The following is a 24,516-nucleotide window of genomic DNA, read 5'->3' on the forward strand; positions in this document are numbered from 1 at the left end:
ATCAAAAAAACATGTTAAGATTTTCCGACATTGATGAACATGTTGCCGATGAAACCGATGCCGATACATGTTTACCTACTTTCAAAACCCAAGATTTTATTGATGATTTAAAAGTTATCAATCCTGAAATTGAAATATGTTCGAGCAGAATTGCGAAAATCTTCAGCGCCTTGATGGCGAAAGTGGAAATCATAGTATTACGTTTGATTTATAAAAAACAATTAAGTTATGCCGATATTAAAAGATTTTTTATTGCACAGGCCAATTTCACATCGGAGACGTTTCAACAAATTCTATTAGAGGTACTCAACGAAAAAGAATGGGACATGATTCGGCATGTTATGGAAAAGTTTTTTCGGTCAAAATCGAAAATTTTGGAACCAAGTAAAATATTTTGTTTACATCAATGCGAAAATGAATTACTGAAATATTTTTATTATAAATATAGCGGCTTCAAATGTGTTTGAGAATGATTGTTCTGTCGACGAAAGAAAAAAATCTACGGATAACTTGATCGATGAATACGATTGCTCGAACTCTGCAGATGTGTCAATTGATCTTCTCAATATAATCGAAGTAATTTTAGAATAATACATTCTAAATTGTATGATATTCAAGCTTAAGGATTACAATTGTTTAATTTGCCTATTATTTACTAGCTTCTAGTATCAAAAATGTGTGAATTGAAAGAGCACACATTAAATCGTGAAATATTCAAACCAAATCTATATTTTTCGAGACACATGAAATATTTTATGGAATATTGTCTTTCCAACGTCAAAAGATCGTCCGAAGAAAATCGTAGAGAAGAACTCGATGTTCAACATGTCGCTGACTCAATTAATTATTATAAACATAAAATCGCAGGTTAAATATATTGCTGTAAATAAGAAATTTAAAAAATGTTCACGATCACCCTTTCTTTACAGAACTGAATAGAGTCTTAGAAGCAGAAAAAATAGCTCACAGCAAAGAACAATTAGCTATTACGGAGCGATTGGACATCGCCGCGGAAACCTGGCAGAATATTAATAAAAATTTCAACGACGAGCTTGCAGGAATATTGTATGTGTTCAAATAATTGTAAAATTAATCCTGCGAAAAACAGATAAAATTTAAATTTAACCCACAGACAAAAATCGAATGATAATATAGAGCAACTTCTCAAAGACGCCAATGAAAAAATCAATCAACATGAAATGGCTTTGAAAAATTTAAAGACCAGATTCGATAATGGCAAAGCGAATAATCAGAAAGTAGAAAACGAAATCCAAAAGAAAAAGTTAGGTATCGTTTTAAAACTGCTACTTATTCAATTTTTCGTGATAAATTTCGTTGGTTTTCAGATTCAAAGCAGAATCTCAATTATCCTCTATCTTACAAAAATTCGACACCGAAATTGGAGAATATCAAAAGAACTACGATATCATATGCGCGGAGTTCAATGATTTGTTCGATAAAAAAACGCAGCTTTTGGTAAAAATTGCATTGAAAATGAAATTACAGCAAGGATTATTACGATTAACGATCTACCTAACATTGATTTCCATAGGACGAAATGCAAGAACAATTGAAAATTTACACTGCTATAGTGGAGGAGCGCGAAGCTAAAGCATATGCTATTTTTAAAGAAAAGTACGATCGATTTGTCTTTAATCGATCCGCCAAAGTAATACAACGTTGGTATCGTAAGGCCATAAGAGAATATATGATCAGGAAATCAAAAAAAGTAAAATTAGTCACACATTTTTGTTTAAAAAATGACCATTATTTCACTGATTGTATTTGATTGCAGCCTAAAAAATCGAAGAAGAAGAAATGAGAAGAAATTACATTCACAGCTGTCATGGTAATTATCTAATGGTAAAAATGTTACCGATTATTCTAATTTGATCGTTCTGCAATGTAAAATTTACCAATTAAAAATATTCATATAATATAGATGAAAGATTTTATTAATTAAAATAATAACAAATTCAACATCGTTAATAAAATGGTTTAAATGTTTACAGCTTTCCGTGAAATTCTTTTGAAGCTTGAAGTATTTTTCGAGCACAGCTTTTTATCATATAAAAATGAATAAAAATTTTTTTTCAATTTATTTTATATCTACTATTATTTCTATTATCGCAATTTTAATACTGCGACATTGAAGTTTTTATTTATTGATTTTTCCTCTGCAGCTCAGAGGCCATAAACAAATTTTCTCGCGTTTCAGCGCCATCTGCCTCAAAGCTAGAGAATTGACATTAAAATCTGTATCAGCTCTTATGCAGTTTCATCACAACCGAATTTAAGAACGCACCTATATAGATATACATGTTCGCAAAATTACTTTACGTATCCCTGCCATTGACCTAAGTTCGTCAATTTTCGCACTGACCACGCAGGTAAACATTGTGAGAAATATGGATGAAGAGATAAAAATCATTGTTAAATGGAGTGGAGCCGACTATCCCGTGAACGACATCGGCGAAAATGACACTGTTCTCACGCTCAAAGAAAAAATACAAAAGCTCACGGGCGTCAGGGTTGACAGGCAAAAACTTCTCAATCTTAAATTTAAAGGTTATTAATTATTTTTCTTGCATGTTTTTTACCGAACTCAAATAGTTTTGATGAATAGTTCGCCACACAATAACATTTCATTTATCTTTCACTCATCACTCATTACTTGCAAAAAATGTTTGCTAGAGAACATCAAAATCTATTAAAAATTTGGTTTAGTTTTAATTAAAGTATTTATTATTTGCATGGTTGGATAAGCAGAGTAAAATCAAACTAAACAGTATCAAATATATGCTGTTATCATAAAAAAAATGCTTTATATTGCAATGCTTATGAACAAAAAATTTGTATTGCTGCAAATACTTTTACAGATTTTTAATGATACCAAATTCTTTTATTAAATCATAGGAAAACCTGCACAAGATGACGATATTGTAAGCGAACTAGGGCTCAAGCCTGGTTACAAATTAATGATGATGGGATCACGAGAGAAAGATATTGCTGAAGTCAACGAAGTTCCAGAAGATATGCCAGAAGTTGTTAATGACTTAGATATTGAAGAAGAAGAAGTAGAAATTGAGAAAGCTGAAATATACTTGGCTAAAATTCAAAGAAGAATTGATACTTATAAAATTGAAGAACTTAATCCTTTAAGAGAAGGCAAGAAATTGCTTGTTCTAGATATAGATTATACTTTATTTGATCATAGATCAGTGGCTGAATCTGGAATCGAATTGATGAGGCCATATCTTCATGAATTTCTTACCAGTGCATATAAAAATTATGACATTGTTATTTGGTCAGCCACTAATATGAAATGGATTAATGAAAAAATGAAACTTTTGGGAGTATCTAACAATCCAAACTATAAAATTGCTTTTCATCTAGATTCTCTTGCTATGATATCTGTTCATACTCCCAAGTATGGAGTGGTAGATGTCAAACCGTTGGGTCTGATTTGGGGAAAATACAAACAATTTTCAGCTAAAAATACCATAATGTTTGATGATATTAGAAGAAATTTTATTATGAATCCTCAATCTGGACTGAGAATAAGAGCTTTTAGACAAGCTCACCTAAATAGACAGAAAGATAGAGAATTACTTAAATTATCAAAATATTTAGAGTTAATTGCCCCTCTCGATGACTTTCAAACTCTTAATCACAGGAAATGGGAAGAGTATAGATTAAAAAAGAAATGAGAAAATTAATGCGGCATGGACAACTTATACTCAGAACAATATGATTTATTTTAATTAGAAAGTATTTTTTATTAATTAATAAAGTTGCAAGAAAAAAATATTAATTTTTAAAGTAATTGATCAATTTTGCGCTATCATTCAAGCATACTTAATTATTAATGCTATAAAATATTATATATACTAGCTGTACTCTGGCAATTAATTTGTCTGTATTTAATTGAATTTTTTTTGTAAAAATCATTCATCGTGTAAAATAAAGGAATATTTTATTTTATAGATTTTTTGTACATATTTATTCATAAATGAATGTATCATAAATATTAATTTAATAAAATATGGTAATATAATTCTAACTTAATTTTTAATTTGGTTCTTAGAACAAGAGAACAAGTAGCATCTTAATTATTTATATCTTATACATTTTTTCTAGTTAATGTGAACTATAAGTAAATAACCTTTCCATATTTGTTGCATAAAGAGTGTGATTTTTTATGAGATTTTTATGAATTTGTAAAGTATTTAGCACATCTGATATGCAGATTGGTGGTGGATGAGGAACTAAAGTTTGTTTCGAACACGCCAAAGCAAATGCTGCTTCTTGTTCTGCATCTTCAATATCCATTTTTGGATTTGGCATTTGACCAATTGGATCCATAACTATTGCTGGAGATGAGTATTTAGCTTCTTGAAATATTGTAAAAGTGTTTCTTTTCCAAATACTAGGAACTGATTCTCCAAGATTATGAATAAATGATCCATCCTTGACACTAAAACCTTTTCTCCTCGATATTATAGCCGTTAAAATGTTTTTCAAAAATATCTGAGTAGCAGCAATAATAATGTAAGCTGTATTATCTTCAGCACCGTCCATATTATTTTCCCACGCTGCTACCATCAGCCTGGCAAGAACAAAAGTATGATCGGGTAATACCAATTCCTGGGCACTGGAGCGATTAGCACCAATGGGTTCATCGCCAACAGGAGAGGTTGCTTGGCTAAGCACATCACTATAAATATCAGCTGGCTCAAAGATTGAATCATCAGATCTATACTTTCGTTTCAAAAACACCTTTTCTTTTGTATCTTGCGAATTGTTATGAGTATTGTGATTAACTTTCAGTGGTCTGGTAGGTGTAGACACAACTAACCCTCGAACTTTATGGAATAAGCTGAGTAAAAATTCATTGTGTAAATGCACCTGTTCATCGTTCATCATACTTCTGACTGAGAAGTCAAATTCCTCTTTGGTACTTTTCATTTGAAACCATAGCTTCATTTTTTCAAAATACTTTTTTGTATTAATTTCACCCAGCGAAGCTGCAAGAGCTTTTCTCGAGACTGTCAGATCTCTTACCGTAGCCATTATTAAAATCACAATTGAATGTACTTTAAATTTCACTAAACTTAACTCTCACTGACAACACAGTAAACACTTGATAACAGTCGTCTGTCAGTTGATCCTGCTCAGTTCTCAGCACTCGCGCATCAGCTAGTCCAATAACGAACGACTGCGCGCTACGAAGCACATGTTTTGTCTTTATTTATGACCTGACACGACGATCGAGCTTACATCGGTTGCAGTGAACACTGAACAACAAACATTGAACATTTTAGTATGGTAAAATGACTTGACCCAGCGATGTTTTCATTGCGTGGCGCGCGCTTCACGCAACTTTACAAACTGTGCTCATAATACCCCCTCCCTTTTTTATTATTCAAAGGTAAAAAGCTTTACCTTCAATTAGTTCGAAGAAAATTCAAGTAATATTTTCACTAGAAACCGTATCATAATAATTTCATATTTGTAAAATTTATATTATTGTTGAAATATTTTTGTAAGATTAATTATTATGTTCTTATGAAAAAATAGCGATGCATACCAAAATGACCTACTTTTTACCAGTTCATAAAAATGTAACTTTGTGAAAAGCGTCGTGTAGTTTCAAATTAAATGTACCGCAACTGCTGCAAGTGCTCCTTTTTTCGTTACTTCACAAATCGCACCAAATAAGTCAATTAATTTTTGCACCGTCGCGCGCGCCTAATTGTCGAATACCCGCGTGTGCGTGAACAGCGAAACTGCGAAAAGCAAATTCAGCTGCCCTGCAGAATCCGCCGGCCGGTGGCGGTGGCGTAGCGATCGACCAAAATTTCGTACAATTCGAATAACTTACACGGTATCGTATCGCACACACGTTCGTTGTGGATAAACAACTTGAAATCCATAGCGCGATTTGGTCCGGTAGCCGTTTTCCCGGCCATATTCAAAACTCGTGTGTTGTTAACCTTAAAAATATTAAAAACTGACAAGTAGCAGCTTATAATTGCAAGTGGTACGTTCATATGGAATAAAAAACTTTTTTGAAAATAGAGCCACTGAATCATGTGAGCAGCGGTGTTTGCCTACCAAGTTCATGACAAGTTAAATTTCTCACATAAGTGTTCTCCAAATATTCGTTCGTTCCCATAACTATCAAGTGTTTTACCTGTTCTTTGAGTAATCTGTTTTGTAAAAAAAAAAACATTGTAAAAATGCCTAGAAGAATATCACTGATGCAAACAACCATGCCAAGGGAGGAAAATAATACCTCTCTTGGTAGGTCTGATTTGTTTGACGCTTTTAATGGTTCAATGCCCTCCATCACAATTGCTCCACATGAAATTCGCAATATTATGGCTACCAATGCTGAACGAAGCAATATGACTATAAGAGAGTTGATGGATGATAGCATGGCTACTGGTTTTGTCCTGAAAGCCAATGAACCTCTGCGCGAGGTACATTCAAAGTTGCTTTATGATTTCCTTGAAAGTGCACAGGCACGCAATTCTGAGCTACAAGTTTTTGAGACTGTTGCTGATTTCATTCAAAATTGCACTGAGACCTTGGAAAGTATGCGAGGTAATAAATAGTAAATATTAATATATTGTTAGGTACTTTCAATAAATTGATTTGTAATAAAGCTAATTTTCATGTTTTTAGAAATAAAATCCAAAGTAGAAACTACTGAACTGACTCCTGAAGAAATCAGCTTAGAAAATGAAAGAAATACATGGAGACTTGTTTATTGTTTATATCAAAATAGATTAGATTCTATAAATTATGATTCACAAATGGATATTGATATTAGTACTCATATATCTGAAAAAGAAGTTATAGATGCTCTATTTAAAAACAATAAATTGATTAGAGAATATCAGCTAATTATTGATTGGCTTGAAAGAAATGCTCTTGACCAAGCAGATAGATTACCATCCATTGAAACTTATACAGATAAAACAGTTGCTTGGGAAAATACACTGCATCAATTACAAAATAAAAAAGTAGGTATCTCATTTGGTTCGTCAAGGCCAATAGTTTCATCATTAGATCCAGATGCACCTGTACGCGAAGGCAAACCTTTACATGATTTAGATAAAGAAGATGATGCTAGACTAGAAAAAAGGATGCTAATAGAGGTAAATTAAAAGATTGAAACATTTTTATAATGAGATTTTATGATAGATTAATAATGATAATCGTTTGATTTAAGATACGGTGTGGAAGACTACAAAAGGCACAAGCATTGGCCATACACTGTGGTCAACATTGGAGGTCAGCTTGCTTGCTAGGATGGGTTCACTACTATGATCCCAACTACAAAAATCAAATAAAAGATGAGAAATATCCTGTTGAAGGCAACCCTAATAGGAGTCTGTGGAAGCTTTGTGCTTGGGAACTTTCCAATGACATCAGAGTGGGTAAGTTACACATAAATATATTTTCAAAAATTTCAGTAATAACATACAGTATAAAAAATTTCAAATAATTTTGATACATCATTGAAATATTTTTAATTTAGGTCAATATTACAGAGCTATTTACTCTAGCCTTTGTGGGAATATAAATCAATTGTTATCTATAGCAAATTCATGGCAAGATGGTCTCTGGGCATATATGAAAACACTTCTAGATATTAAAGTTGAAGCAGAGGTCAGGGGTTTTATGCCCAAATCTTATGTACCTTTGCCCGATGAATATTGGAAAGGTGAAAATAGTTTAGAAGATATTTTTGATGAACTGGAAGCTTCCAAAAATTCAGCAATATCAATTCAAGCAAATGAACCTGCTCATAAAATACAAAAATATTTGATACTAGACAATATACCTATGTTAATGGAAGATTTAGAAACTATCATCAATCAGAAAACTTGTGATGGACAATTTTTGAGATTCATTGCACACTTGGTATTGTTTTTGAGACAAATAGGAAAAAATTTAAATGAAAAAATTGCAGATAAAATTTTATTGGAATATGTTAAAGTTTTAATGGAACTTGGTGATCCAACATTAGTTGCATATTATGTTTCAACACTAGGCAGAGACGCTCAAATCATAAATTATGCCAAATTTTTAGAACATATTCAAGATAATGACCAGCGAACAAAGTGTCTTTCAGCTGCTGAAGCTGTAAATTTAGATATATTTGCTATAACTAAATTAGTTGTTGAAAACATTAGACAAAAAAATCTCGAAATGATTCCTGATCTAAAAGGAGAGATAACAGAAACTGATTTAGAAAAAATAAGCGCTTTAGACTGGCTAATATTTTATCCAAGTCAGCGTGATGAAGCTTTGTGGCAAACAAATGCTTTGATCAGATATTTTTTGACTAGCGAAAAACTAGATGCTGCCAGAAAAGCCTTTAACAAGGTTTATAATTTTATTAGTTGATTAATTTAGAATATTACTTGAATTCTTATATTTCATGTTTTTGTTTTACAGATACCAGAAGATGCCATTGAAGTTATATTAGAAGAATATCCTGCAATGGAGAATACGATAGAAAATCTTATGTCAAAAAATCTATTACCTAAGAAAGCATCATCTTCTATCCGAGAGTATTTATGCTATAAATCATACCTAGATGCACAAGAAGGATTCCAAGAATGGTTTTCTCATTTTCATCATGCCAGACCAACGCCGGTCGAAGAACCATCGGCTTATGCCACATTTACAGAAAAAGTAGCTTTTGAGCATAGATCTTCTCAATATAAAACTGAAATGAAAAGGTGGAAATCGACTATGCAACAGCACACTAAGGTAACTTGAAATTTTATAATAAAATAAATATCACGACGAAAAAATTAACATTGCATGTTTTTCAGGCTGTAAAGCAACTTTTGTTCAATGTCATTCTATTTCCTGACGGAGGTTGGTTGTGCGACTCGTATAACGGCACCAGTAATGAACCATTGACTCCCGAAGAAGTTTTACGAGAGCATCAAATGGAGAAATTGAGAAAATTGTGTATTCCGAAAATTGTTCTTTTACTTCATACTGTAATGAGCGAGATGAATGAACACTCAGAGTGCCTCGAACTGGCTGATATCATAGCATCTGAACAGCATGAAATTTACAAGGTATATTCTAGAAATGAATTATAGAATCAATTCTTTAAGCTTCGTAACTATAACTTTTACATTTTCCGGCAGGTATTTACGAAAGAAAAACTGCGGGAAGTATTCAGAAAGCTGTGTGAATCGTCTCTAGCTTTGATGAACCAGAAAAAAGATCCATGGGGATATCCAAAATAAACGAATGCAGAAGTTAATTTGGATTTCATTGTATATTTATTTATTTATTTAAAATGAACATATTGCGATTTTAAAAATGTGCTTATTACACATCGAGTTGAATGGCGTGACAGACAGACCCCAGCAATTTTTCAAGTTTGACTTGTACAGTCACTTTCAGCGCTTTGTTTTCCTACTTTGAAAATTTCTTTGTTTATTTTCTTTTTTACAAAACTCATTTGATGCCAATTATGTAACACATGAACGAGTATGAACTTTTTTGTAATTTGAATTTTATTTACTTGATACTAATCGTGTTCGTATCAATCGTCTATTGCCATTCACTGTGCAACTATCGTTATACATTTTGTGTACTTTGTAATTAGTTTTTTTCCTATGATTAGTACATCAATAAAATTAAGACTTTGGTAAATATTTGTTTTTCTATTTTGTCAATTGATCTCATAACACTTTCACGATAAAAATGAACGATGTTGAAAACAAGAGTAATTATGCACCTAATAGATGTATCCACCATTATTAGAACTTCTTGTTAAAGATGGCTTCGAGTAGGAAGTTTAATCGTTACATCGTAATTGCGCCTTTAAAATGTTGAAATTTTTACTATCAGTATGAGTAGAGACAAAGGGATAATTTAACAATTTTTTAAAAACACGATACATAGTATTTATAATTCCAATCAGAAACAGCAGATTTATTTTCCAACAAACTCTCTCGTCATAGTTTGCTTTTTTATAATCTAGAAGCGCGTTCGTGCTCTCTCTGGCAAGTATCGCAGAGTGATCTGTGGCTTACGCGGACTTATTTGATTTATAATACAAGTAGACCAAACGATCAACCATTTAGATTTTTTGTAGAGTTTACAGAAAAAATTTGTTTCAATTATTAGATTTACTTGGAGATTTAATTTTTTATAGTTTTAATTAGAACGTTCACGCCTATCAAGGATTTAAATTAAATGTTATTTAACAAAATAAACGTCATTATTATTTTTTTCGTCAGCTAGTGAGAAGTATTGAGAGCAACTATTTCATTGAATTAAAAAAAAATTAAATTATGAATTTTTTATTGTTAAGATTTCATTGATATGGCACGCAGACATCTTTCAAGATAATGAATCGCGCTTACTCTCAATAATTACCATACTAACTTTGTTTCATCCGTGTTTTGTAGGATTTTTATTTTGAACTGTGCATTGTTTATTTACATGTACATTGAAATATTTGAATTACCAATTCCGAATTAACTCCCAATCTTCAAAAACTAAAAAGACCACATTGATCTTTTCTATTTAAATGGATCGAGCGTACTGAGCTTTTTCAAAATATATTGGTTGAACTAGTCACCGCTAGGCGGCGTCGACTCGGATCGTCGCTCACGTAGTAGAATAATACTGGTTCTAGGCATATAAGAGCGTCTTTCTGCTACAGATATCATTGCAAATGGATAGTGAAGAGGCGGAAGCCTTGATTAATTATTAAATAACAATTGCCTTGACATTTGCCGTTTAGTATGCGCGTACGACCATTATCCTCACCGAGCCGTCGCTCCGCTCAGGCTGCGATGAGAGAGAGAGAGAGAGAGGGAGAGAGCTTACGTGTAATAACGAGCAAGTACTTACTGATGAGGCGATGGCACAGACCCAATAGCTCTTGTGTCCCTTTACAAGAATAATTTGCACTTGCTTCAAGTTAACCAACCAAAAAAACGATACTCACAAATCTACTCGAAGGAAAATCAATTGAGACGTAAAAGGCTCGAAAGACGGTAGCAGAATCTCCTCGCGGTATATCGGTACTAGACGCAATTTCGACATAAATGTTTCTTTTTAACTACGTTTCAGCATTGTTGTACCGAGAGCTTTCCAAAATTTTACATTTGCATATAGGGTGTCCTTCATTACAATGGGCGCAATTACTTTGAAAGCTTGCGATAATCACACGTGCACCCGATTCATTTTTACATATCTTCGACGTTTATTATTTGCTATAGTATTTACTCGCTTCTGGCTCCGCTTTCAAAATGCTAATTCTGAAAGCACAATTCGCCAATGAACTTGCGTAATTGTTCAAAAAGTGTCAAAACCAAGCGACTCTTCCCATTTCGTGCAAATCTCAATTGAAAGTTTCTTTTTGAGCATACGAACGATGATTCCTTTATCTAACTTTACTCCGAAGGATTCCAGCATATTGATATGTTGACGGGCGTCGTTGATAATTTTTGTTAACCCTTCGAATGAGGTTTAATGTCGAGCGTAAGTATGCAGCATGTACCGTCATAATGTCTAGCAATAAGTATGCGTTTTTAATTTAATGGGACAACCGTTTGTAACGACTTCCATCAAATTGCGGAAGATTAGCAATTGGAAGTTCGGTGTGCCAATGGTGGTCAATGAACTATTATTCGACTGACCACGATTCATGATAGATCTCGCCTTCGTTGCACAAAATTTTAATGCGAAAGTATAAATCAAAGGTTGAGAAAATTAATTAATTTTAATAAAAAAGTAAGTTACATAAAAATTTTATATACATATCACAAAATTTCGCTTATCTATCATATCTTCGAAATTGTTTTCGCTCTTTCTCTACTTGTTGTTCTCGATCGTCGCGAGCGCAACAGCAGAAGCAGCTTCGTCCGTCGGCGCAGCTACTTCTTCCTCTTTCAGGATCAACCACGAGGGAGGTTTCATAACAGTCTTCTTTAACCTCCTCCTACAGAGTGTGGAAATTGTTGGTTTGGACTCGGCCTTCGTTTCTTTCGTTTTTTCTCGACTCACGCCAGCAGAAGAAGCAGCGGCATTGGATTTGCTTTCAACAAAACTGAAAATCAAGCAAATTAACGAATGAAATTTTTTCAAATTGATTTATTTAAATGAAATGATAAATCTACTGCATTTAATAACAACAAGCCATTAATAGTATTCTCATCACTCTCATGAGCTCAGGTATTACCTTCCAGCTAAGCAAACATTCAACAAATCCTTGTTCTTCAGATTGTCGATGATCATTTCGCAGCAAAGAATTGGAAATCTGTACTTCGTCAGCTTCAAGAAAGAATCCAATGCCCAGGACCGGAAAATTCCTCTAGCTAGTTTCTCGCACAGGTGCTCAGCACAGGCCTTTTTATGCGTTCCAAAAAACTCCGACCTATCGTTCGAACGTGCAAATTCCAAATACTCGGTATACGTGAGCGATTTTTCCGCCTCTTCGGGTCGTAGCCGGATAAGGTCGTAGAGCGACAGACGCGAATTCATCATTATTTCTTTGGATTTATTCACAAACTCGTCGTCGTCGTACCATGGCTGACGTTGATCCAAATCCTCAAACGTATCGAACAATTCGAACTGAACGAAAGATTTCATGATCGTCAGGGCATCGCTTCGGTTCAGCTCGTATCCTCTCCTCTCGAGATTTTCGACGATGATAAGAGCGGTAGAGGCTACTTTCAATTTAAACATAATACTTTCATACGGCATCGGTTCTAATCCTTCGCCGTGATAACTTATGGGTGGGTAAACGAAGCCAGACAAATCGGCACCGTGATCCAAGAATACGTCGACCGTACGTGGCTTGAGTCTCGCCACGGCCCATTGCAAAGGTGTCTGGCCAAATCTGTTAGGGGCATCGACTTGCACCGGCTGCTGGATCTCGACGCAGGTTTCGAAAAACCACTTCGCAAACCCATCGTCGTCGCCTAGTGACATCGCAATTATGTGCAAAGAGGTCAATCCACTAATTTCACCGGCTAAATTTGGGTCGGCACCTTTTCTCAGTAGCAACTGAACTATTTTTCCGTGGCGACCGAGTACAGCGCATTGTAGTGCCGATGAAACTCGTAGATGCTCGCCCGAGAGGCAATTGGGATTCTGACCGAGCTCGAGAAACTTCGCGACGATGTCCTCGAAGCCGTACTTGCAGGCCACGTGAAAATGCGTTAAACCCGTATTCTCGTCGGTGTAATTCACGTTACAGCTGTCGTAAATTTCAAATAGCGCTTGGACCGTACTCTTACGGCACATTTGCGCACGATGAATCGCTGTGGTGCGAAGCGACAATGGCTTGCCGTCGACGCCAATTATCGGCTCGTCCTTGTATCCGGTGCGAGCTACTAACTCGATGAATAATTCTTTCTGATTCTGAGAGAGTAGATTCTGCTCGGCACGCTCGATCATAGAATTTACGGAATCCAAAAGAAGTTGGTCGATTTCTTTGGGCTCAAAGGTGTCTCGTAGATTCGGAAGTGGGCCCGTCCATTTGCTGAATAATTTCAGCAATCGATGAAGAAGTTTGACTCGGTTATCTTCGTTCTCCCAATTGGTATTTTCACGTAACATCTGTAACTTTTTTAACTTCTTGAATTTAACTGTCCAACCGCTGCCTCGTTTTCTGAGTATCGCTTCGCGCACTGACACACAACACACAATCATTATTCACACAAATATTTGAATCGTTTATAATTTCAAATGTTTCTTGTTCTTTTTTCACTAGCTGCAGTCTATGCACACTTTTTTGTTCTTGACGCTTCGGCGTCGTTGAGTGTACTATGCATTCATGTACACCACAATGTGTGTAGAGTGGAAAAAACATGTGCTCGTAGCTGTAAGACATACCAGTAACCTACGTAAAGAGTGAAAATTCTATGCGACAGTAGTAGTCATAACACATGGCCAGACATAGGCCTCGCCCCTTCTTTGCTGGACTTTCACTTTCTAATTTTTTCCGAATTCATCGACTTCGAGTTTTTCCTTTCGGCTCCGAGCGTTGGGCTGGAGCTTAGAGTGGCGCTGCAGTCACAATTTACACGTTACCATTTAAACAGGAAGCATCCTGTCAAAAATGTCAGCGTCGGCCGCTCGAACTAAATTTTTTCTTATGAAAATTAACATGAGAAAGCGCCATGCTCGGGGCCAATAGTTCGGTTGTGCGGGCAGCATGAAAAATGAGACATGTATTAAAATTTAAATCATTATTATATTTCTTTGTTGAAATTTAAAAAATTTGTTTTTTCAAAAAATCATTAAGTAAGGAAGTCTGACCCAACTTGCTCCGGGTGCTGACCTACAAATCGGTTGATACTTATCGTCTTTGAGCTCGAATAACAACTTCGCCAAGTCGTATTTTTCTTGAAAAATTGTAAGCCAATAAGGAGTCACTTAGTTCGCATTGCCTGAATTCGGTTCGTGCCTCCTTTCAACCGCAGTTCAACTATATTCTTGACGTACTGTCGCGTGTACCTACACTTTTGCTATGAATGGTTCACTTATGTTAATTTAGACGGTGAACAATTAGAGCTGCAGTGTTAAACTTTTTCACACGTGTTCAGGACATGAAGAAGAATAAGTTCAAAGATATTTAGTGTTTTGACATACTATATTGAATGTTGAATGATGAATCAACTATGTGATTAAACTATAGACCTACAGAGAATCTTTTTTTAGATACAGGAACCAGAAAAAAGATCCATAGGGATACCTTAAATAAACGAATGAAGACATTAATTTGGATTTCATTGTATATTTATTTATTTAAAATGAACATATTGCGATTTTAAAAATGTGCTTATTATACATCGAGTTGAATGGCGCGACAGACCCCAGCAATTTTTCAAGTTTGACTTTTACAGTCACTTTCAGCGCTTTCTTTTCCTACTTTGAAAATTTCTTTGTTTATTTTCTTTTTTACAAAACTCATTTGATTCCAATTATGTAACACATGAACGAATATGAACTTTTTTGTAATTTGAATTTTATTTATTTGATACTAATCGTGTTCGTATCAATCGTCTATTGCCATTCACTGTGCAACTATCGTTATACATTTTGTGTACTTTGTAATTAGTTTTTTTTCCGATGATTAGTACATCAATAAAATTAAGACTGGTAAATATTTGTTTTTCTACTCAAGCACGTACAATAATTTTTGTCAATCGATCTCATAACACTTTCACGATAAAAATGAACGATGTAGAAAACAAGAGTAATTGTGCGCCTAATAGATGTATCTACCATTATTAGAACTTCTTGTTAAAGAGCGCTTCAAATAGCAAGTTTAATCGTTACATTGTTATTGTGCCTTTGAAATGTTTTTTTACCAGCAGTATGAGTAGAGAAAAAGTGATAATTTAACAATTTTTCGAAAACACGATACATAGTATTTATAATTCCAATCAGAAACAGCAGATTTATTTTTCAACAACCCCTCTCGTCATAGTTTGCTTTTTTATAATTTACAATACAAGTAGACCAAACGATCAACCATTTAGATTTGTTGTAGAGTTTACAGAAAAAATTTGTTTCAATTATTAGATTTACTTGAAGATTTAATTTTATATAGTTTTGATTTGAACGTTTACGTCTATCAAGGGTTTAAATTAAATGTTATTTTACAAAATAAACGTCATTATTATTTTTTCCGTCAGATGGTGAGAAGTATTGAGAGCAACTATTTCATTGAATTAAAAAAAAATTAAATTATGAATTTCTTATTGTTAAGATTTCATTGATATGGCACGCAGACATCTTTCAAGATAACGAATCGCGCTTACTCTCAATAATTATGCACTAACTTTGTTTCATCCGTGTTTTGTAGGATGTTCATTTTGAACTGTGCATTGTTTATTTACATGTACATTGAGATATTTGAATTACCAATTCCGAATTAACTCCCAATCTTCAAAAACTAAAAAGACCACATTGATCTTTTCTATTCAAATGGATCGAGCGTATTTAGCTTTTTTAATATATCTTTAATGTATATTAAAAATGTTCACACTGATTAGAAAATATCTTTGACTCGTGTTAAAATGATTTACTTGAACATTTAGAAAAACTTTTAATACAAATTATCCTTACACTTATTTATTAATCCGTTTTAAGGAGATACCGAAACCAAGACAAAATTAAAATTTTCCGACACGTTTTTTAAATTTACATTTGATTATATTTTTTAAAAGCTACATAGATGTCTAAAAAACAACAAAATAAAGACATCTACGTAGCTTTTTCACGAATATTCTATGGTAATTGCAAAAAATGTGTTTGAAAATAATCATCTTAGTCTGGCTTCATATATTTCCTCAACAATGAAATACATGCAAAACTCATAATTCAAAAACAATTTAAAAATTTCATGGAACACATCAAGTCAAATTCAGCTTGTTAGCTCAAATTGGATAAAATTGTACGTCTTCTGAGTTTGCAGTAAACGATGCGATAAGTTTATTTTAAGCTCATCGAAAAAATACGTTAACAATTTTTTAGATTTAACACGCATGACGAAAATTAAAAAAAAAATTCTTAAAAAACACTTAACTCCGTTACTGCTTGGGAAAAAATCTGACGTTTTCGATGAAAACTATTTTCAAATATTTTTCAATAAAATAATTTCTAAAAAAAATATTAGTCTGTGAAGCTTATTTTCACGTTATTTTTTAACCTTTATAATTACATATTATTATATCTATGATACATCCACGCTAAAAGTTAAGCTTTGTACAATAATACGATTATATAATACTTATAGTTTCACTTTCAACAGTAGTAAATTATTAAATAAAACGGCTGAACATAATTTTGGATTGACATTTCTTTCGTAGCAAGTATAAAACAAGAGAAGATCCGTTGCCACGTATACAATGCATTTTTTAAAGATTATAGTACCACACTCAGCCATCAACAATTCAACTAGTCTCATTCAGACTAATCAGACATCAGAAAATTCACGAAAAGATCCTTCTATTTTTGCAGAGATCCCTAAAATGTTAGTAGTTTTACTTATTTATCCCATGTAAGTAGGTATTGTCAATAATTTTTCATGAACTAACGCGATGAGTGCTGGACCAACGGATTTCTTTTATTGTCATACGACTATTGGTAAAAACAAATAAATTATCAGGCTCTTGCACAGTTAGTTAGTATGATTATTATTGTCTATTTTATAGATACGCGATGAGCAATATTGATGTACCTTAGGCTAATTTAATTAGTACTTTCAACCGTGGACATTTTTAGAGTTGCTCCGCTCAGATTTTTCATTTTATGGACAAATTACGGTGAAATAATTGTAATTTATTGAATTAGAATACGATGAAAATGGTAATATAATTATGAATTAATCTATAATTTAATATCACAACAAATTATTATCGCTGAAAATTAAATTCATAGAAAAATTATCTTGAAAAATTTGGTTTTAAATCCTAGTAAGTAGAAACAATTTAAAAAATTAACGTAATACTTAACTATTTGAAATATTGGCCTTGCGGGGCAGCCTATTAGAACGTGTCGGCTTATCTTAAAACTATTTATTGTCAGACATCAGCTATTTTTGACTTATATTTCATGTATTAGTCACATACAACTATTTGATCATCGATTCTGCATTAACTATACGTACAAGAGAATTTACGAGAGTTCGTACTTCAAGAATTTTTTTCTCTAATCATTTACAAAATTGTTTCAAAAAATTTTACTAATTAATATTTAATTCATCGAGGATACCGTGGACATGTTTTTTTTATTGTCTTGATTATTGATTTTATCATTGATTTTGATTAAACTACCCGATTGGTGTGCCTTTTATACCAATTCGAAAGTCTAAATGAGTTAAAAAAAGTATAGTCGTGGACGCTAATATAAAAATTATTTAATAATTATTCATGCCAAATTTCTATCTTAACAACAATAATAATACTCTTGATCATAAACTTTTTCAACTAATCAGTAAAACTTACATTTGCTCCAATTCACGACCTCATTTTTCAAAGGTATGTGTTAGTACAGATGACAGTTAGTTAAATATCTAATACACATTTTTGTAAATTTTCGTAATTTATTCAACATCATACAAACGTAGAATGAAAAAATAATGTATAATTAATCAATTAAATGCAGCTGGTAAAGTGAATAAAGTTACCCCCTCAAATTTATGAAAAGATGGAATTCCCAACGAATCACATTTTCCCTACTTTCATCTTTTTTTTTATTATATTTAACATATTTATTCATTCAGATCAAATAAATTTGCACCCAAGGCACATTTTACTTTCTTCTCGTGAAATTTATATATCGTGGGAGAGAATTTCTAATCGGCTACTCTTTATCGATTTTTCTAGTCATATTTACAGCAATCAGAGCGAAAATATTTTTTCGTATTACCAATTACAATTATATTTCGTACGTTGAAGAGTTTATCATGCCCACTTTTAATTTTTTTTAATATATTACACATATACATGTACACATGATATACATGCATTACAAATGCGAGTGAGAACGTAACGTATACATAATATGTATTTATAATTATTTATATATTTTTTTTATACTATATTGTCTTCAATTCTTTGTATTGTCACCAGCAAGCCAAAATACGACTTATAAATCTTTTTTGCCGCTAGTGTTGTGTTTATTTATTGTCAAACAGCATTTCAATAATTATTGTCCTTAATGCCTACTTATGAGCTATTGTACTCAAAGTTACTTTAATAGTTCAATTCTAAATTATGTTAATTTTTGTGCAAGATTTACAATTACACGCTCCGTACACACGCCTCGGAGCCCAGATAAAATTATTGTCGATTACAATTTTTTTGACTTTCATTTCTATTGTTGCTTTTTTTCAAATTGAAGAGATATGACTTTTTCAGATATGTCCGATACGTCTGTGATTTTTATGATAATATGTCCGGTCACAGTGATAAAATTGATATTTTAATTTTTTTCATACTTTCACTCTTTTCAAAGATTACGCTATTATTTCGATATTTCGACTTCTGCTTTTTGAACCGTTTGCTACATTGCATTTATATAACAATGAACATAATTTATTAAATTGTAAATCGCGGATATTTCATCTTTAAAACGTCTAATTTTTAGGAACTTCGATATATTTTTTGAGACTTCATATGCAATTTATGCGTAAAATCTAACTTTTCCCTCGACGTAAATCAATTATGGAAAAAAATGCATACCAAAAGCTCGTAAGAATCAATAGAAATCAATAATTTTTTTACCAATTTTTTACTGCTTTAGAAAAATATTTAATCGTTGAAAGATCCCAGATTCACAATTCAATAAAAAACGAACGCCATCCTGTAAAAATAGCGCTCCGCGTGTAAATAATTTGTGCTTAGGTACAGTAAAGGGTATACTTTCAATTGTTATTTAGTTTTTTTTTTCGTTCGTTAAAGCAACTATTGTCTTAGCCAAGTGTAAAGCAATACGTCGAAAATGTTTTTTTTTTTTTTTATTGTCGCGTTATCATTATTTTTGTTCTCGAGCTCCTGCCTCCGCATCGCGAGATATTGTCATATGTTACAGTGTACGTTGCATCTTTCAATTCNTGGGGGGGGGGGGGGTGTACGTATCGAGTATAATAACCATCGACTCTCTCTCCCCTGTTGTTGTTGTTGTTGTTGTTGTCATCATGTATATAATACGAAATATTTGGAATTGAAATTAGCTCTTGAAAATATCATCGGTGAATTTGTCGAATTACCATATCCGTTACATACAATATATAGTTTTGCACGCGCCTATCGAATAAAAGCTCTCGTAACCGCGCGCGCGGGGTTAATTATAATGATATATAATAATAATTATATATGATATACTCTCTCTTTACAACCTTACGATAGTCGGCAGTAGCTGCCGATACTTTCTGTGTTTTATTTTTTGCCCTTAATTATACATATTTTTTTGCTTACAGCTATCGTTTTACTTTCATCGTTTACCTTCTTGTTTTGTGCTCCTTGTAACGTATTACTTTCGTCGTTATACTTTCATCGAGGTTTCGATTCAATTATTATCATAATTTTTTTATTTTTTTATACATATAACGTGTCGCGCGAGAGCAGCTTCAACGAATTTTTTTATTAATTATTGACCACATTTGTTTGCTCGTTCACACTCCTCCGCCCGCAGCGCGTCACAGTAGTCTTCATCTGAGGAGGCCGTGGAAGGTCTGCTGCAGGCCAGCAGCCAGGAGCAGCACGAGGATGGCCGCCGGCGACGGGTGACCGGCCGACGACGACGACTTGCTCTTGGACGAGGCGCCCGCGTCCACCACGTTGATCTTCCAGCCCAAGTTCTTGTGAGTGTAGCACTGCCAAGGAAAGAAATAGTCGAAGTTCGAGATCGTATATAAAATTTAAAAAGTTTTTGTATATAGTAGCTCACCTGATAGTAGACGAGATCGGGCGTGTCCTCGTCGACGTGCCAGACGATGGTGGCGGGCTCGCCCTCCTCGCACTCGAGCCTCAGCGTGGCGAAGAACTCCTCGAAGGTCTCGCTCTTGGCGCTCTGGTCGGTGCGCCTGTGCTTGTACTCGCAGTAGCGCCCGGCCGCCGTCGGATACGGATAATTGTTGCCGTCGTACTCGACGCCCGCGTACACCTTCTGGCGTCGCTGCTGCGAGTCGGTGAGCTGGCCGAAGCCACCCTCGGGGCTGTCGGTGATGTAGAACGGATGGTACCGGGCGGGATTGGTCTTGTCCTTGCCGCCCTCGACGACGAACGTGTAATTCTGGCCGCGCTCCACGGTGATCTCGGGGATGAGCTTGTCGTTGATAAACCAGGCGATGCCCCACGACGGCTGGCCGGTGATGCGCGAGTAGCCGCGCGGCCCACCGGTGGGTCCTATCCGGGCGACGAGATTGGTCTCGCCCTGGATGGTGGCCGCCGGCCAGGCCTTGACCTCGGGCTCGGCCGGCATCTCGTAGATCGAGCCGGTGCACTGGTGCTTGCCCCTGGCCCCGAAATTGATCCTTATGTCCTCGTCGGTGGCGTCGGCGCTCGTGTGCGCATTGGCCTCGTAGTTCTTGTTCAGCAGTCCGATGGCCGCGATGATGGTCGTCTCGGTCTCGGGTATCATCCTATCGTAGAGCGCCTCGTTGGTGCGCAGCGGCCTCTTGTACGTCACCGAGGTCACGCCGTTCCTCCTCGTGCCGTTGATCAGCACCGCGTCGTTCTTCCCCCCTATCTTGTGATCCGGACACACGCCCCGCTCGCCGTCGCACTGCGAGTAGTCCGACATGTAGTAGTCCTCGGCGAAGAAGCTCCTGCGGTCTTTGTTGTAGCCCACGACGACGACGTCGGCGCCACGCATCCTGGCCTGGCCGTCCTCGCCCGACAGCCCGAACGCGATGTACTGCTCCTCGCGGATGCGGCCCGTGACGCGCACGTGTATGTCCTCGCCCAGCAGCTCCCATTGCACCTGGACGCGGCCGTCGAGCAGCTCCATGCAGTTGCTGAGCTCGGGCGCGGCTGTGCTGCTCGTCTGCAAGATTTTTGAACGATGGCAATGTTTCAATGATGCCGTATACTCGAGCCAATTGGTTCGGTTTCATGCGCAATTTATTTACAACGAGATTATTTTTTAAATTGATTATTAAAATTATTCCAATATTTTTCGCTGTGACCATGTTGTCTACGATTATATGCGATCTATGTGCATCTTATGCGTTGCTACGGATATGATTGGTATAAACGATTTATGGATCGACTGCTGATCTTTATGTTGTAAATGCATATTCGTACAATCGGATATCGAATGTTGAAAATTAAAACATCGAAAATGTAACATTAAGCTCGATACACTGAGAAAAAAGTCGCTGATTCTTACTTGATATGTAGATTGTAATTTACTGTTAGAACGAATAAAATATGTAAGAGAAAATTAAATATGCAATTGATCCTATTAAATGAGTATAGAAACTAATTATTGTATCAATATTATTCAAGTCAGTTTAATAAAAAAAAATACTTTATTTCTAATGAGCAATAGTCGATTGACTCAAATAAATATTTTTAGTTCGAGCGAGACTCTCAGACGTCGCGTACTTTCAAACTTATTCCTAGATGGCGCGATAAGAACTCGCAAGCGGCGAAAAATCTTCAAATTACTATATAAGAGCTCGCATAGCTTAATTTTCTAAATACTAGAACGTAACTGTTAAAGTTTTCGCAAGGCTAATAGAGCTTTTTTTCTCAGCGTACATCGAGATGTTTGTGCATATATTATTATATATTAAAAAAGTCACTACGAATTTTACACAGGTGCTGGATGACAATGAATACTCACTGGAGTATACCACCATGGCGGCTATTCCGTGCGTATGCGATAATTATACATAAATAATTGATATTAGATATTATAGTTGTGGAGCTATTTCTTAATCGATGTTGATCGATGAGTCGAAAAAAAAAGTAACTTTGAAATCATACTCAATCGAACAATATACCTATACGTGTAAATGTCTCATTGTCTTGGATACAATAATGTTCTCGTATCATAGTAAATGAATGAAAACGATTTCGTAATTGTCGTTGTTAGCTGTCGTGGAAACTAATGATCATGTATATCGTGATGTATATAAGCTAAGCTCGTTCTCTCTAAAAAGTGTTTAATAAAAAGGTGAAAACGAGATTTCGGGAAAAATGTGCGCTGCTCACCGCGATCTTGGTCTGTCCCAGGGCCGGCGGCACGTCCAGGTCCTTGGGTATGAGCACGTGGCCGAAGTTGTGCCTGTACTGCACGCACCAGACCGCCAGCCAGTCGATGTCGTAGACGGTGAGGTTGCCCGGCAACACGATCTCGATGTCCACGCCCTCGTAGCCGCGCAGCGGCAGCGAGCTATACATAATACACGTAACACAGACAGACAGACAGACAGGTATAATATTAAATATTATGCACCAGTGCGCTAACGCGCGCCACGCGCCTCTACTTACATTACAATATATATGTACATCGAAATTTTCGTTTCGCTGGATTCGCGGTATTTCATATACATTTGCCCTCTTACCTGTTCATCTCGTTGGGCACTTTGGTGCCGTAGACGTTGGGCTGGGGCCCGTTTCCTACCCAGAAGTAGGCGTCCGGCCCGGCGCCGTCGTAGTGCAGATTAGGGATGTAGAAGGTCTTGCTGTCGAGGATGGTGATGTTGTCGCTGCGCAGATTGTGAGCGAGCCGCGAGAACTCGGGCAGCACGCGCACCGAGGGTATCTTGAGGTTGGCGGGGATGTTCACCTGGCCGAAGTTCACCTGTAACGTATTTTTTTTTGCATGAGTCAATTAGGATGTATATGGCTTATATATAAGTCGAGGGTCGTGCAGCACACTTAAAATTCAATTCGTAAAGTCGATCCATCATTCTCGGCTCTTCTCCCCCCGCCGAGCGTGTATAAGGTATATTATCGGGCTCTCTGCTCTCCTTCTCGCGTTATATCGCGGATTTGACGTCGCGCCGTGGGGAGTCATCCTCGCTCTCTACGTCGTCGTCGTCGTCATCGTTTATTGCGCGTATATAGATATATACATCTGCAGTATAGTGTAATGCGAGGGGCGTCGTCGTCGTAAGTGTGCTGCTGCGCGAGAGCCGTGAGAGAGAGAGATAACGTGGAAAATGCGATGCAGTCTATATAGAGCTGCAAACGTATATAAAGTTTTCTCCTGCGTACGCAGCAGAAGCTCGTCTGTCTCTTTCTCTCGCTCACTCACTCACTCAGCAGCGGGGTGGCTTCGTGATTTTTACCCTCGTATACGCTGCCGCTGCTGCCGAGCGCGTGCCCGAGTAGATCAAGCCTAATTTCTCGCAAAGTCGAAGATTTCGCGCTCGAGATGAAATATCGCTATTTTATGACGCTCGAGAGAGAGAGGCGGAGCGATCTCGTGTTACAGGGTAAGATAAAGCGACGCCAAGAGCTACAAATGATTCTTAAGACTAACTGTATATATTTCGTCACTTTTTTTTTTTTATTACGTATAACTAAAAACTAAATTGTCATGGTAAAATAAGGCTCATTATTCGACTCGAAGTACATGATAATTGTACCAAAAGTCGCCATAAGTAAATTCGAGGGTGTGTAATCAGCATCACGGCAGGGTGAGGATGGGGATGAAGTATACAGCAGCCGAGAGAGCCACTCTGCATCGCTGCGAACGACCTGATAAGTCCAATCCATAATTTATGAAGCCTCGAGTAATGTTATACACCGCGCGGAGCTGTGTGTGTGTGGCGGTGAATGGCCGTAGCGTATAATAACTTTGTCGCTCTTGTTGCAGCCCACAGCTGCAGCTCATTATCTCCTTCGTTTGGTGTGTACATAAGTATAGAAAAGTATATTTTTCAATTGTCGGATCTTATTTCGCGAATCTAGTTCGCAGCAAGTTTCGTGCAATTCGCCAAGGAGATAAAATCAATCTGACATCATTTTTTTCTAATTTAAATAT

At 35.8% G+C, this 24,516-nt stretch overlaps 5 protein-coding genes across 7 annotated transcripts in view; 2 read left to right on the top strand and 3 right to left on the bottom strand.

Annotated features, from left to right (window-relative positions):
- Positions 1-2,314: 2,314 nt before the first annotated feature.
- Positions 2,315-3,986, top strand: LOC106654646 (ubiquitin-like domain-containing CTD phosphatase 1). The gene is made up of 2 exons (XM_014374605.1): positions 2,315-2,568; positions 2,917-3,986. The coding sequence occupies exons 1-2, from the start codon at positions 2,409-2,411 to the stop codon at positions 3,708-3,710; spliced, it is 954 nt and encodes a 317-aa protein (XP_014230091.1). The 5' UTR covers positions 2,315-2,408; the 3' UTR covers positions 3,711-3,986.
- Positions 3,987-4,002: 16 nt separating this feature from the next.
- Positions 4,003-5,626, bottom strand: LOC106654647 (transcriptional adapter 1-like). Its single transcript, XM_014374606.2, has one exon. The coding sequence runs from the start codon at positions 5,071-5,073 to the stop codon at positions 4,141-4,143; it is 933 nt and encodes a 310-aa protein (XP_014230092.1). The 5' UTR covers positions 5,074-5,626; the 3' UTR covers positions 4,003-4,140.
- A 616-nt stretch (positions 5,627-6,242) lies between these two features.
- LOC106654645 (nuclear pore complex protein Nup107) lies at positions 6,243-9,696 on the top strand. Its single transcript, XM_014374604.2, has 7 exons — positions 6,243-6,609; positions 6,691-7,166; positions 7,241-7,448; positions 7,550-8,400; positions 8,473-8,790; positions 8,856-9,110; positions 9,183-9,696. Exons 1-7 carry the CDS (start codon positions 6,243-6,245, stop codon positions 9,282-9,284), a joined length of 2,577 nt encoding a protein of 858 aa, XP_014230090.1. The 3' UTR covers positions 9,285-9,696.
- Positions 9,697-11,869: 2,173 nt separating this feature from the next.
- On the bottom strand, positions 11,870-12,798 carry LOC111693715. The gene is made up of 2 exons (XM_023459164.1): positions 12,239-12,798; positions 11,870-12,106 (listed from the first exon to the last, which is right to left on the bottom strand). The coding sequence occupies exons 1-2, from the start codon at positions 12,760-12,762 to the stop codon at positions 11,872-11,874; spliced, it is 759 nt and encodes a 252-aa protein (XP_023314932.1). The 5' UTR covers positions 12,763-12,798; the 3' UTR covers positions 11,870-11,871.
- Positions 12,799-19,955: 7,157 nt separating this feature from the next.
- The window catches only part of LOC106654883 (protein Skeletor, isoforms B/C), a 63,246-nt gene continuing 58,685 nt past the window's right edge, over positions 19,956-24,516 (bottom strand). For 2 of the 3 annotated variants that reach the window (XM_014374984.2, XM_014374983.2), the window contains exons 5-9: positions 23,090-23,328; positions 22,737-22,917; positions 22,366-22,386; positions 20,464-21,561; positions 19,956-20,389 (exon numbers count right to left, since the gene is read on the bottom strand). In XM_014374984.2, coding sequence (XP_014230470.1) covers positions 20,225-20,389; positions 20,464-21,561; positions 22,366-22,386; positions 22,737-22,917; positions 23,090-23,328 — 1,704 coding nt within the window. In that variant the 3' untranslated portion in view covers positions 19,956-20,224. The remainder of the gene's footprint in view (positions 20,390-20,463; positions 21,562-22,365; positions 22,387-22,736; positions 22,918-23,089; positions 23,329-24,516) is intronic. The other variant, XM_014374985.2, reaches the window with a different exon arrangement.

This window comes from Trichogramma pretiosum, unplaced genomic scaffold, assembly GCF_000599845.2.
Source record: "Trichogramma pretiosum strain Unisexual culture from Peru unplaced genomic scaffold, Tpre_2.0 scaffold23, whole genome shotgun sequence".
NCBI lineage: Eukaryota > Metazoa > Arthropoda > Insecta > Hymenoptera > Trichogrammatidae > Trichogramma > Trichogramma pretiosum.